The sequence below is a fragment of the Salvia miltiorrhiza genome, chromosome 6 (genome assembly GCF_028751815.1).
Source record: "Salvia miltiorrhiza cultivar Shanhuang (shh) chromosome 6, IMPLAD_Smil_shh, whole genome shotgun sequence".
Classification (NCBI taxonomy): Eukaryota; Viridiplantae; Streptophyta; class Magnoliopsida; order Lamiales; family Lamiaceae; genus Salvia; species Salvia miltiorrhiza.
In genome coordinates, this window is record NC_080392.1 from 8,558,873 (window position 1) to 8,571,933 (window position 13,061).

General features: G+C 36.8%; 2 protein-coding genes and 1 pseudogene across 3 annotated transcripts; 2 read left to right on the top strand and 1 right to left on the bottom strand.

Annotated features, from left to right (window-relative positions):
* The first annotated feature begins 910 nt into the window (after nt 1-910).
* LOC130988442 (casein kinase 1-like protein 2) lies at nt 911-6,584 on the top strand. Of its 2 annotated transcripts, none has more exons than XM_057912278.1 (14): nt 911-1,356; nt 1,439-1,479; nt 2,946-3,015; nt 3,113-3,261; nt 3,387-3,482; nt 3,566-3,636; nt 4,490-4,551; nt 4,653-4,716; nt 4,790-4,874; nt 4,955-5,081; nt 5,201-5,283; nt 5,355-5,418; nt 5,535-5,674; nt 5,921-6,584. In XM_057912278.1, the coding sequence occupies exons 1-14, from the start codon at nt 1,281-1,283 to the stop codon at nt 6,218-6,220; spliced, it is 1,428 nt and encodes a 475-aa protein (XP_057768261.1). In that variant the 5' UTR covers nt 911-1,280; the 3' UTR covers nt 6,221-6,584. The 2 variants fall into 2 exon arrangements, with proteins under 2 accessions (XP_057768261.1, XP_057768262.1); XM_057912279.1 differs by having other exon boundaries at nt 5,538-5,674.
* A 213-nt stretch (nt 6,585-6,797) lies between these two features.
* On the bottom strand, nt 6,798-11,354 carry LOC130988443 (uncharacterized; annotated as a pseudogene).
* LOC130988444 (uncharacterized) lies at nt 11,185-13,042 on the top strand (the record flags this gene model as incomplete). The annotated part of the gene is made up of 6 exons (XM_057912280.1): nt 11,185-11,463; nt 12,099-12,317; nt 12,395-12,481; nt 12,558-12,704; nt 12,794-12,820; nt 12,893-13,042. Coding segments are annotated over 6 exons (888 nt in total), but the record flags the coding sequence as incomplete, so codon positions are not given.
* Between the last annotated feature and the right edge of the window lie 19 nt (nt 13,043-13,061).

The following is a 13,061-nucleotide window of genomic DNA, read 5'->3' on the forward strand; positions in this document are numbered from 1 at the left end:
GAAATTTGATTAATATCGCCCAATTGGTTAATCAGTTAACTGAACTGTTGTTCGGGTGCGGTTACGGTTACTGAAATTACATGTTTTCGGTTACGAGTAATTGAAATTTTGATTCAATTAACCCGTAATCGAACCGTTTACCGCCCCTATAAAGGATGAATGACGAACCTCACGTGATAACAAAGGCTCAACAATTCCCTTTGAGCGATTGCAGTTTAGTTGTGATTTATACACTGCCAAGTTGATAATTGAACACTATGAATGATGTTGAGACTTTTGTTTGAATATATACGACCTATATGACCTATATGGCTTATAGATTTGAGTAATTTTATACAACCTATAAAGCTTAATTTGGATAATTTTATAATTGAATTATAACATAGTTATCGTATTTTGTATAATAAACCATTTTATGGAAAATGATAAAAATTCAAAATTTTAAATAGAAAACAAAAATTTAGAATATTATATAATAAATGCATAATTTAAGGACACAATTAATGAAGTACTAGTTTTTATTATTTTATGGTGAGGTGCAAAAAAAAATTACCTCAGATTTTTGAACGAACTGAATCATCAAATTTTATACGGTGAAATATTTTGTAAAAATACCAAAAAATTGGAATTCTTTATCAAAAAACAAAATTAAGTATATTTGTGAAAACGCTAATTTTTTTTGGAGGCGAAAAGAAGATTATTTTAAAAACGCTAAAAATGTGTCAAGATAAATTTACGACACGAAGCACTGTGAGCCCAAAAAATAGAATCACGTGACAGATACACAAGCCAACGGCAGATTGGATGAAAAAGGCGTCACGTGAGTCACGTGAGCGGGGGCCCCCGCATGCCAACACCCAACTCAACTCAAACCCATCCGTCCATCCAATCCCCTAACGAGAATCAGAATCCCACGCGCCGCCCTGGCGCGTGTCCACACCGCTCCTTATACTTATTTTGACAACCGAATCAAGCGAAAAAAACCTTCACACTGAAAGACACACGCACACAGTAATATATATGTCAACACAGTTGCTGAAGAAGAATTTTTTCCCCTTTCTTCTCTCTTCACCCTCCCTCTCTATCTCTCTAACTCTTAACCCTAGTGCTGCTGCTGCTGCTGCTGTTAGAAGTGGGATTAATCTCCATCAAGTCGTTTCACTTATTAGATCCAGCCGAAATTATGCAGCCGCCGAGATCCATATGTAGGGTTTGATTGCCCGCTGAATTTGGCGTGCTGAGTTGGGAATTTCAATCTAGAAATCAGAGGGGTTTTGTTGATGGAGCCGCGAGTTGGAAACAAGTATCGACTGGGTCGGAAGATTGGCAGTGGATCCTTTGGAGAGATCTATCTTGGTAGGTTTTCACTTTTTAGTTGAATTTCTGGGCTTTGCTTTTCTGGGTTTTGCGTTAACTGATTTAGTGCTTGTGTATACAGGGACAAATATTCAGACTAATGATGAAGTGGCAATTAAGCTAGTAAGTTCTAATATTTCGCGTATTTCTTTTTCATGTGTTGCTAATCGTATCTTCTCTGTTGAATGACGGGGTTTCTTCATTTTCATAGTAGTGAAAATTAATCTTTCTCGTGGATTTTTCACTATTTGCTTGTGTTTATGTTCTTGTCGTGTAAGGTTGAACTTGACTTGTATGCTCGGATTAATCCACTTGCATTTTATGAGTTTTGATTGCTATGACTGGTTTGGTTTATTTTTGTAACACAAAGACTCGGCTTCAATTTGGATGGAAGGTAGGTTACAATATCCTTCAGCTCTAGTGTTCTCGTTTCTTTCTTCTCTGAATTAAGGGTTTTATTGTTTTTTCATGATTGAGTGGCTTGTTATGTCTAGGCTTTCTCAGTTTTGTGCCATTAACATATTTTCTTCACCTCGGTGTTACTTGCTTGTGAAGCTGTTTCTTATTTACCTTGTATGGAACTTGGTGGTACTTGTAAAACTATTATTAAAAAGCACATTTCTGTGATTTGGTTGAGCAAAAGAGAAGAGTTTATCTGAATATTCAGTTAGATATGGAAAATCTAAATTCGCCCTTGCAATCTTGACTAACATACCTTCTTGCTGGAGCTCTTTTGTTCCTTGACCAACAGATCATGAGATAAGTGAAATGTTGCTAAGTTATCATCTGTTGCCTGTTTAGGTGCCCCGGATTTTATTTTATCATATCAGCACAGATTACATACTTATAGATTATTGCTTCTGGTTTGGTGTTCCTTACATATTGTCTAAAAGGACATTAGTTTCTTTACTTCTAGAACTCAATTTTATAACTTGGTGGGTATAGCATTAATAGAATATATGTGTTGAAAAGTTATCCTCAGAATTTTTTTAATAAGAAATGTGTGGAAATCTAGTCGTAATATTATTTCTTGTTGATACAACGGATGTTGCAATGTTATCTTTTTTATTTACTACCTGAAGCATGCTTAATGACTGCCCTGACCCAACAAAAAAATAAATGAAAATATTGGTTGATGTGTATGTGAGAATTTCAATAATACAACTACTAAGTGCAGCAGAACAGATGCATGTTATGTTCATAGCAATTGAATTGGGAGCTCCATTCTTTGTTTCTGAAGTTATCAATAGGAAATTCTTCTTCATGAGATCAGTTATATTTTTTTATACAAAGAGTGCCTCATTAGATCAAAATCTTGGAAGAACCCACACCCCCAAAGATTTAAAGTTTAAGAACATTGATGGTGATGTTTGTGGTTCCTGAGAGATGGAAACCATTGCAACTTCAAACCTTCACGTACTAAGCTCTTATTTGATAATTAAGAATCAGAAACTGAAATGGCATTTATATTTATATTGCAATGTAGCATCATATTTAAGAAAATGTTGCATGTGCTGAGGATGTTGTGCTGCAAATTCAACAGTATTTTTGGCTATAGTTTTTAATGCCACCACATTTGGCGTTTTCAGGAAAATGTGAAGACAAAACATCCTCAATTGCTCTACGAGTCAAAGTTGTACAGAATTCTACAAGGCGGAAGTAATGATTCAAGCAGCGTTCACTTCGTTATTTGCTTACTAACCAAATTTTTGTTTCAATCATGTCATGAACTCTAATTTTAGCCACGACACTGCAGCTGGGATACCGAATGTAAGATGGTTTGGTGTGGAAGGAGACTACAATGTTCTGGTTATGGACTTGCTTGGACCCAGTCTGGAAGATCTTTTCAATTTTTGCAGTAGGAAACTTTCTCTGAAGACAGTTCTCATGCTTGCAGATCAAATGGTCATTATTTTCATATTTTAGCTTTATCTCTTTTGTAATCGCCTTCCTACTATAGATTTTTTTTTCTTAGCATTAGTTTTACATGGATGTATTTATTTATAAGGTTTGCCTTATCGTTCTGTCAGATTAATCGTGTTGAGTTCGTCCATTCAAAATCATTTTTACATCGAGATATCAAGCCCGATAATTTCCTCATGGGCTTGGGACGGCGTGCCAATCAGGTCCTTATCTTGCCATTTTTTTTGTGTGTAATAGCAGAATTTGTTTGCTGAATGTAATTTGTGTCTGCTGGCATTATTATTAGGTATACGTCATTGATTTTGGTTTGGCAAAGAAATATAGAGACAGTTCTACTCATCAACATATTCCTTACAGGTAAGATGAGCATCGGTATTGCACTAGAAATTCAAATGTGAGAGATTCTCACGATTCTTGCTCAATCTCTCAAATAGCTACACTGCATCGAATTTGATTGTTTAGTTTCAAGTTATATAAGATTATGGGGTGCAGTCATCACTCATCAGTCATGTATGTAATCTAGGCCATGTGAACTTCCTACCGTCTTAAAGAGTTTTATGTTTATAGCTTTTGAATAGAGAAATTAAATGTTGGCACACTAATAATTGGTTTCATATAAACAAAAGCTGTCAAACTCATTATGTATATTTCAATTTATTCTGAGAAACTGTGTCTTTCATTTCGTTTTTCAAGTCCTGGTGGTAATTGGGATGCAATATTTTAAACAGTTTCAATTTCTAAAGAGTAAGGATGCAATATTTTAAACAGTTTCAATTTCTAAAGAGTAAGCCGGTTAACATTAATTTAATTGTTACTTAGCCTTCTTGCTGGTGCTTATTGACATTACAAACATTAGTTCTGTAGCATTATTTATTATTTTCAACAAATTCTGAGCTATTAAATGTCTGTTTTTATTTGCATGATATGATCTTTCATGGGTCTGGTCCAAAATATAATTAATTTGTCACTTTCAATTTTAATATAAATTTAAGTCCCATCTCGCTTTCACTCATAGACTTAATTGTGAAGTTTTGTAGATTAGACTGTTTTCACGCGGAAGTGTTGAGGGATCTGCTGGAGTAAAATCTTTATTGTGTCTTTGAAGTGCCAATTCTTTAAACACTTGTTGTCAGTTAACTTCTGAACTATGGATCGGGGTTTCTCTGTCTGAAAAGTTTAATTTTAATCTACATTATTGCAATCGCTGCAGGGAGAACAAAAACTTGACTGGGACTGCACGATATGCCAGTATGAATACTCACCTGGGTATAGGTATATTTCTTTATCTTGCCATGTATTATTTGAATATGATTACAACACTGATTTCTGGTACAATTACTACTTTATTGAGATGCTATTGATATTGACCATAGAACAAAGCAGGAGAGATGATTTGGAATCTCTTGGATTTGTGCTGATGTACTTCTTGAGAGGAAGGTAACCAATTCATCATATTTTGTAGTTTCTGCTGATGTACTTAGAATTGCCAATTGACATGCCCTCTGTACAGTCTTCCTTGGCAGGGACTTAAAGCAGGAACTAAGAAACAGAAATATGAGAAAATAAGTGAGAAAAAGGTTTCAACCTCTATAGAGGTAAGTTTATCATGGGAAGCTGTGGTTGGACCATGCTTGCTTTATGTGGATGTATAAATGCTGACTTACATTCGTTCCAGGCCTTGTGCAGGGGTTATCCAACTGAGTTTGCATCATATTTTCATTATTGTCGTTCACTGCGCTTTGAAGATAAACCAGAATATGCTTATCTTAAGAGGATATTCCGTGACCTCTTCATTCGTGAAGGTTTGGATATTTCTTCCAGTTTCCCTACTTTAGCGAACACCATACTGTGGCACAATTCATTGGGCTTTGAAGGGTGATAAAAACTTTAACTGTTTCCATACATTTTGTTTTCCCTGCAGGTTTCCAATTTGACTATGTTTTTGATTGGACTATCTTGAAGTATCAGCAGTCTCAGATGGCTGCTCCTCCTTCACGCTCTCTTGTAAGTGACTAAAATCTTTAAGCGTTTTAAAGCATAATATCTCAATTTATGGATGTGTTTGCCTCTCTCAGGGCCCAGGAGCTGGGACAAGCTCAGCCCTGCCCCCTGCGGTTCCCAGTGGTGAACGGCTGCCTGGTATGTTCCATTCTTTGCAATGTGGACTAAACAATATCACATCTGAGCTTTGTATCTCGTGTGTTACTTCTATTGATCTGGCATTTTGAGATCTCTCCTTTCCTTATTTGACTTAGCAGCAGGTGATGAAGAAGGAAGGGTAGTTGGCACTTCTTCAGGAGATCCTTCAGGAAGAAGATCTGGACAGATTATAAATGCTAGAATATCTAGAGAGAAGAGTCCAGCTGCAAATGATTCAGGAAGCAAGGATGCTTTGGTGAGATATTAATTCGTCATTTTGGTGGTTCCAGATTTGATAAGGGGCTTCAATTGGTGTATAATATACAGTAGATGAAATTAGAAAAGACATTTCATGATATAACTTAAAAAATCATATTGGTTTCCTTCAAGATTAAAATTAGACACGTAGAGTTGGGAGTCAAGACTTGGTTCAAGTATTTACTGCTATGATCTTGTACAACAATGATGGTTATTAAATCCCTCTTTTCTTTTTTTGTTGCAGCTCTCAAGCTCCACTTTCTTCGGAAGGTCTAGCGGAACACTGAGACGCGGTACTGTTTCTGGAAGCCGCGAAACTTTTACTTTGGGAAATGATTCTGATCCCACTCGCTCTCGGACTCCCGAGGCTAGTCCAGCTACTGCAAACAAAACATCAAGTGGGCAAAGAAGCTTTCCGCTTGGTGGATCCTCGAATGCAAAGCATACCTCTTCTGGGGTGAATAATTCTAGCATTAAGAACTATGACTCTACAATAAAGGGTATTGAGAGTTTGCATTTCGATGATGAAGAGAGGTTTCACTGAAAGAACGGTAAGCACATGCCTGTAAATCATCAAATTTGTGTGATTTGACCTGAGCAAATTTTTAACTTTGTTGGTAACTCAACTCACTGTCACTGGTGGAGATATGAATTCAAACTCGAGAAATGAGTTGTTGGTGACAAGGATAGATAAAACTCAAGTGGGTTGTAGGGGTGCGTCTGGTTCGAGTTGGGAGTTGTGGTGTGGGTCTATTTTTTCCATGTGCCCTTCTCTTCTTCAGGTCTGCCTGGTCTTGAGTGTAAAATTGGCCAGTGGTCTTTACAAAGTTATTACCAATTTCATATACTGCACTTTTTATTGTAACCCTTTCTAACAATATCTTGGCACAACTTGCTTTTACTGCTTACTCATCTCTGTATCATGCTTGTGTTGATATATTTAATAATTGCAACTTAGATTGCTGTTTGCATCTATTGAATTGTGTTATTCGCATCGAGGATAATTTTGTAGAGAAGTTGAGCTTCAAGCTTATGGAGAAAATCTTCCTACTACTTTCTATGTACAATCAGGAAAAGCTCATCACAAAATCAAACTAAATAAAGGCATTCAAACTGTGGGCTTTATGAAAAACAGTGTGTTTCTTCTCTTCCATTGTTAAGTTTCATGTTGAGAAGATGCAAAATCGAAGTTTGACAGCTTACTGTTCCCAGTTTAACGTATGTTCTATTGTCTCAATGCAAAAGCCAAGTGATCTACCCAAAGCCATGGCCTCAGCTAGCCTCGACAGAGCTTCAATCTGGGGAAACAATATTAAGAGCGTAACTTCTGCAGCCTGCCTGTGCTCAAAATCGACCTCAGCCTCGGTGAAACCCAGCCACTTATGTACTCTGTCCAACTGCCTTGCTTCTGTTAGTCGCACATACAAATATGACATAAGCAAGCATTGTGTAAACAGATGCATCAACTGACCTTCTCAACATCTGAGTGCAATAACTCTGAGTATCCAAATACCAGATGTTCTGCCACCAAGCCTCCAATGTCACACATGAAAACTTTTTAGAGTCTGTTTCAGAACTTTAACATTAGATGTTATGACAAGTTACTGAGTATGCACAAATTATGACATAGAAAACCATTTTCAGAAAAGTTATCAAAAGATCAAAATAGAACTTCTTCTATCTCAATAAGAAATGAAAGAGATCAAATAAAACTTCATGAACATCAAAGTGGCTACACAAACAGCGGAAGAAGTTGATGGTCACGGGTCCAATTTGTAGAGGAGTATTTATTCATTTTGTCTAATTATTGTTGGACATCGAGACCTTAGCAAAGAATAGAACTAAGCTAAGGGGAAATTAGGAAAAACCAGATAAGTGTTTTTAGCTATCCTTTAACAATTAGATTGTTCAATAATCGTTATAAATTGGAATTGATACTCATCCCCATCCCCCCACCATCCCACCACCAAAATATTTGTGTCTAATGTATATTTATATTCTAGATATTCTCAAAGCACTTATTTCTTTTATAATAAACCATCCCCACTGCAATGCCCAAACAAAAGTATCTATGATGTTGCTGAAAATAAAGGAGAAAAGAATAGCTATAAGTATGTCCAACCTCTTTATTAAGCTTGCCTTTGGAGAAATTTCTATTTGACACGGGATCAATACCAACCTGCAGGATTTAACTATAACTGTTACCAAGATTTTTTTTAATGTGGGAAAAACATAAGACAATCCAGAAGTTTCCAATTTTGCTAAAGTTTCCATTTTTGATAATCAAAGCCATCGATAATTTCAGTACTAGCTCTAGATGGATGCTGGAACTCAATTGTGAAGGGGCTACAATGGTAATGGAATAGTATATCATGTCAGCCTAATGTGCTAAACCACCTTTTAACAGCTAGATGAATAATGGCAAGCGTTTGTTTCTTGTTTTCGAAAATTAGAACTATTTTTACAGAACAAAGGCAGTATTATTTTAGAATAGTAGATGTTTCGAGTCAACTGATTTTCAAATGATGGAGATTGTCTTTTACCAAGCAAGTCATTAATAATTCAGACATTCTTTCAATAGAATAAGAAGTTTTACATGTAAAACATAAAAACATTTTCATAAATTTTCTGCAAATTATCATAAATTAAAAGTAATGACATGATGATTGCACTTACTTCTCTAAGAAATTCAAAGCCAACAAATTCCACGTTCCCACGAGCAAACTTGTCCCGCATAGATCCTCCACGCTCGGTACTTTGTATCTTCTGGGCAAGACCCCAAGCAAATAGCCAACTAGAAAGTGACCGGCTTCATGCTGAAAAACGTTATATTGCTGAAGATATCAAAGAAGTTCCTTAATGCAAAACACTAGTTTACCTAAGATCATTGATAAGTATGCCAACCTTAACATGAAAAACTTAAAGTTCAATGAGTATATAACTATATATCAAGGAAATTAAAGACCTTGATGCAAAACATAAGTAACTATCTATCTTACAGTGCCTTAAACTGAAAATTTCAAGCAAACAACAGACTTAATAATCATATCATTATGCCAGTATAAATCTATAGTAATTTATTGCAGAGAACCCAAAAACAAGATAAAAAACATCGAAATTCAGCAATTTAAACTCAGTGCAAGGTCGGTAATTTTGCACTTAAGACAGCAGTAATGGATAAAACAAAATTAATTTTGTACTTCATTTCTCTCTCTCTCATTATATGTTTAAGCGGGAAGCTTTTTTTCATATTGAATCAAATGGGTGAAAATATAAGTCCTTACTTGCATGCACATCAGGTGATCTTCATATATAGAATTATGACTGTCTGCAGCTGTAGTTTTTCCAAAATCCTTTGGCAAGATCTACACAAGTTCATTTAAAGCATAAATTAGCAAAATAAGAAGGTATATGGAGGCATTTTTAGAGTAGACATAAGGAATCTTAAAGAAACCTCTTTCTTCTATTTTAGCTTCAATATCCAGTATGCATTTTAAAATCATGGAAAATCACAATAAACATTCTAGCAAGTTAAAGTTGCATCGATAAAGGAAACATACGTATAATTAGTTTGTTCATGAAGAATTTGGCATAAAATAGCCAATCAAGCTCTACGAGATCGACTAGATTAACAAAAATCCACTACTTACTTTTAGCATTGAAATTTAAACTTCAATTGGTAACTGATTTACTCAACAACATAAACCAATTTCCGGGAAGATGAGACCTTATAGAGCAAATCTAAGTTCAGGAAGATGGCTTCAGATGTGGCTGCATATTTTCATCGATCCTTGGCCTCCCAAGTTACTTGAGGACAAGGAAACTCTCAAGAAAATAATCCATGTAGCATGTAAAAGATCAGGAATATTTCTCCCACTTCTATGGTGCAAGAAGTTTTCTTTAAACTTGTCAAGGAATGTTTCATATGATTTGTTAAGTGCTACCAAGGTAAGAAATGCAGCACTAGCAAAATAAGATAGCGACATACCTCTGCTTCTTCCTCCTGCAGTTGAAAATCTAGACTGCGCTTAAGGGAATGAAGGATCGCATCAATTACTATCTGCAGAGATGATATTCCACTCCTCCTTGCTAACTCAAAGGATGATACTCTTCCAGAGACCTAAAATATTGAAATCTGCAAACAAATCAGAGTTTAAAAGATATATATTGCTCATAGATGTAGTTTCAATTTTCCACTGATTAGCTGTTAACAATGAATCAGACTTTCTTGTCTTAATCATTTTCAACATACCAAGTTTAATTAATAAGAAATGTACACCGTAGCCATAATCATCATTTGCAACTACTCACACTCGTTAATGATTGTGAAGTTAGAGGAATATAGTACACGGAGATGCCTAAAGGTCTTCAGCTCAAATAGATCAATGTTATCTTGTCCTCATCATAAAGTTAACAATCAATTTTCTAGGTCGGACTAGATTGATAGAATGATGGTCAAGGCAACCACAAGCATTCACAATCTACACCGGAAAAATCTAGCCAAGGATTAATGATTTTATTATCAAAGAAGACACAAACACAAACCTAGAAAATGTCATCATGTTTGCCACCTCCCAGACAATTCTCTGCCAATTACAGGATAATTTCAAGCATAATTAAAACTAAAACTTCCATTTTTTGTTATAACTAGTAATTCCTAGGGGTTTCAAAGATATACCAACACAAGGTTGGCACAATAGGGACTCACAATAAATACAAAGCAACATAACAAAATATATTCCATCCTCTTGCCATGCTGATACTAAGATTGTAAACTCAAGACTTGCGGACTATCACAACATGCATTTTCTCGCAACATACATATTCAATATGTTGATAAGGAAAAACTCCTTTGACCTCGAGAGAGACACTTTTTGCAAGAAAAGATCAGTTTTATTAGATATCCCAAAACTAGCAAGTCGAAAGATGTTCATCTTGCTATCCAACTTTGATAAAAACAAAGGATATCAACAAATGAAAATGAAGAAGACTAGCCATATCTTCTAACATGCAATCTATTAAGGAACGATCACCTTTTAATGCAAACAATGATCGATCATTCTCCATGCATGATCACAATATGAATTTAACAGAAGGAACAAATCACGGCAATCACACCTTTGGGGCAGCGGCGGCGCCGAAGCCGCGGAGGAAGCCGGCAGGATGAGCCTTGAACTGCTTCATCAGAGACAGCGCCGCCTTGCAATTCCCTTCTCCAATGCCCTGTCCAACCTCATCAACGCTCTGCGACGCCGTACCGCCTCGTTTCCTTCCTTCACCTGCGCCGCCAATACACCATGCTTCTGAATTCCGGTCCCCGGCGCTGATGAAACCTCTTTCACCGTCAAAATACGCACCTCCATCGATTGCGTAGGTAGAAACTACAGAGCGGTGGAAGCTCATATAACGGTGCCCTAAACGACATCGTTTCGTCCCCCCTTATCCTGTGTCCACACTGTGTGGCTAAAATAATAAATAAAAATACTAACACAATTCCTTTTTTTTTCCAAAAAAAAATCAACTTTAGGTGATGTTGAAAAATTTAGGAGTTTTGGGGAAAATGGGAGGTGGTGTTGTGATGTTTGGCAGCGGAGCATTGTACCTTTCTCGCCGTGGTTGCAGAATAGTGAGTGTAGTAGAGGCTGCGGGCGATGGCGGTGGGAGGTGGCAAGTGCTGGACAAGTGGACAAGGAACTGAGCAAAGGCAATGATCGGGCTGCTCTGAATCTTGTTAGGGATTTGCAGGCCAAGCCCGGCGGCCTCCGCTGCTTCGGCGCCACCCGCCAGGTTCACGTTCATCTCCCCACCAATTTTGCTACGAATATGATAGTCCTTTTCTTTCTTTTGAAATGTCATACAATAATATCATCAACAATATTCAAACTTTCCTCTAAAAAAAAATTATTCAAACTTTAAATTTTGTATACTAATCTAACACTAGTTAAATACTTGTGTTATAAAAATGTTAGCTCCTCCTTTCTTGGCTGTTAGTTCATGCTGACTTGACAAAATGCTAGCATTTCAAGATACATCTTTAAGGAAATTAGGTTCAAAAAGAATTTGAATTAGAAAATTGTTCGAACCAATATTTTAATTTAGTTTTAAAAGGGAAAAAATGGTATTTACAAAATCATTCTGTTAGTAAACGTTGTTCATTTATTTCAACATTCAAGTATTTTTATAAAATTTTTCTTCGATTTGTTTGAAATGATTCGTGTGAATGCAAAGTTGACTAGTTTGCCAAGAACTAATAATTTTGTCACTCACATTATAGGACGTTTTAGGATACACACGAATAAATTGGGATATTTTAGATAAAAAAAAATTGTGTGTTTACATGATCCATTTTGGAGATAAATTAGTTTTGCAGTAGTTGTATGGTAAGTTTGGAATGAGATGTTGAGGTTGAATGTTGAATGCAGATTCCGCAGAGACTGTACACACTAGATGAGTTGAGGTTGAATGGAATAGAAGCTGCATCTCTTTTATCCCCTGTGGATACGACGCTGGGTTCCATAGAGAGGAGCATTCAAGCTGCTGCTCTCTTGGGAGCTTTTGCTGTCTCCAAACTCTTTGATTTCACCCCTCAACACATCTTTTTCGCCTCTCTCGGATTGCTCTTCCTCTGGACACTAGACGCCGTATACATTTCATTTCCTTTCGCTTGTTATTACACACTATCTTCAATTTAATCTAAAGTGATGATGCCATGCCATAGGTTTCTTTTGATGGGGGGATCAGTTTCTTGATTGTGGACACGCTCGGCCATTCCTTGAGCCAAAAGTACCATAATAGGGTTGTTCAAGTAAGCTTCCTAGCTATATCGATTTTGTGTTATGAGCTATATCATGGCATGGCGCTGAAATGTTGGTATGATTTAGCACGAGTCGGGCCATTTCTTGATTGCGTATTTGCTGGGGATCCTGCCCAAGGGCTACACTCTCACCAGCTTGGAAGCTCTGAAGAAGGAGGGATCGCTGAATGTTCAAGCAGGGACTGCTTTCGTGGACTACGAGTTTCTCGAGGAAGTCAGTCAGTCTTTTTGGTAGCTCCTAAGTTAGTAAAGGGAGAGATCTGCATATGGTTTGATTTGAATGGTTGGTTGTTGTGATTCCAGGTGAGCACCGGAAAAGTATCAGCCAGCGTAGGGCCCTAGAACTAGAACTAGTATAGTCCATTCACAGCAGCAGCGACTGATTTTGATGCTCGTTTGCAGACACTCAACACCTTCTCGTGTATAGCGCTGGCTGGTGTGGCCACGGAGTATCTGCTCCTCGGTGCTGCGGAAGGCGGTCTTTCAGATATCAACATGGTTTGCCCGTCATCTTCTGTCTTTCTTTTATAATAAAGTGAATCACTTTTTCAACTCTCATATACTCATCTAA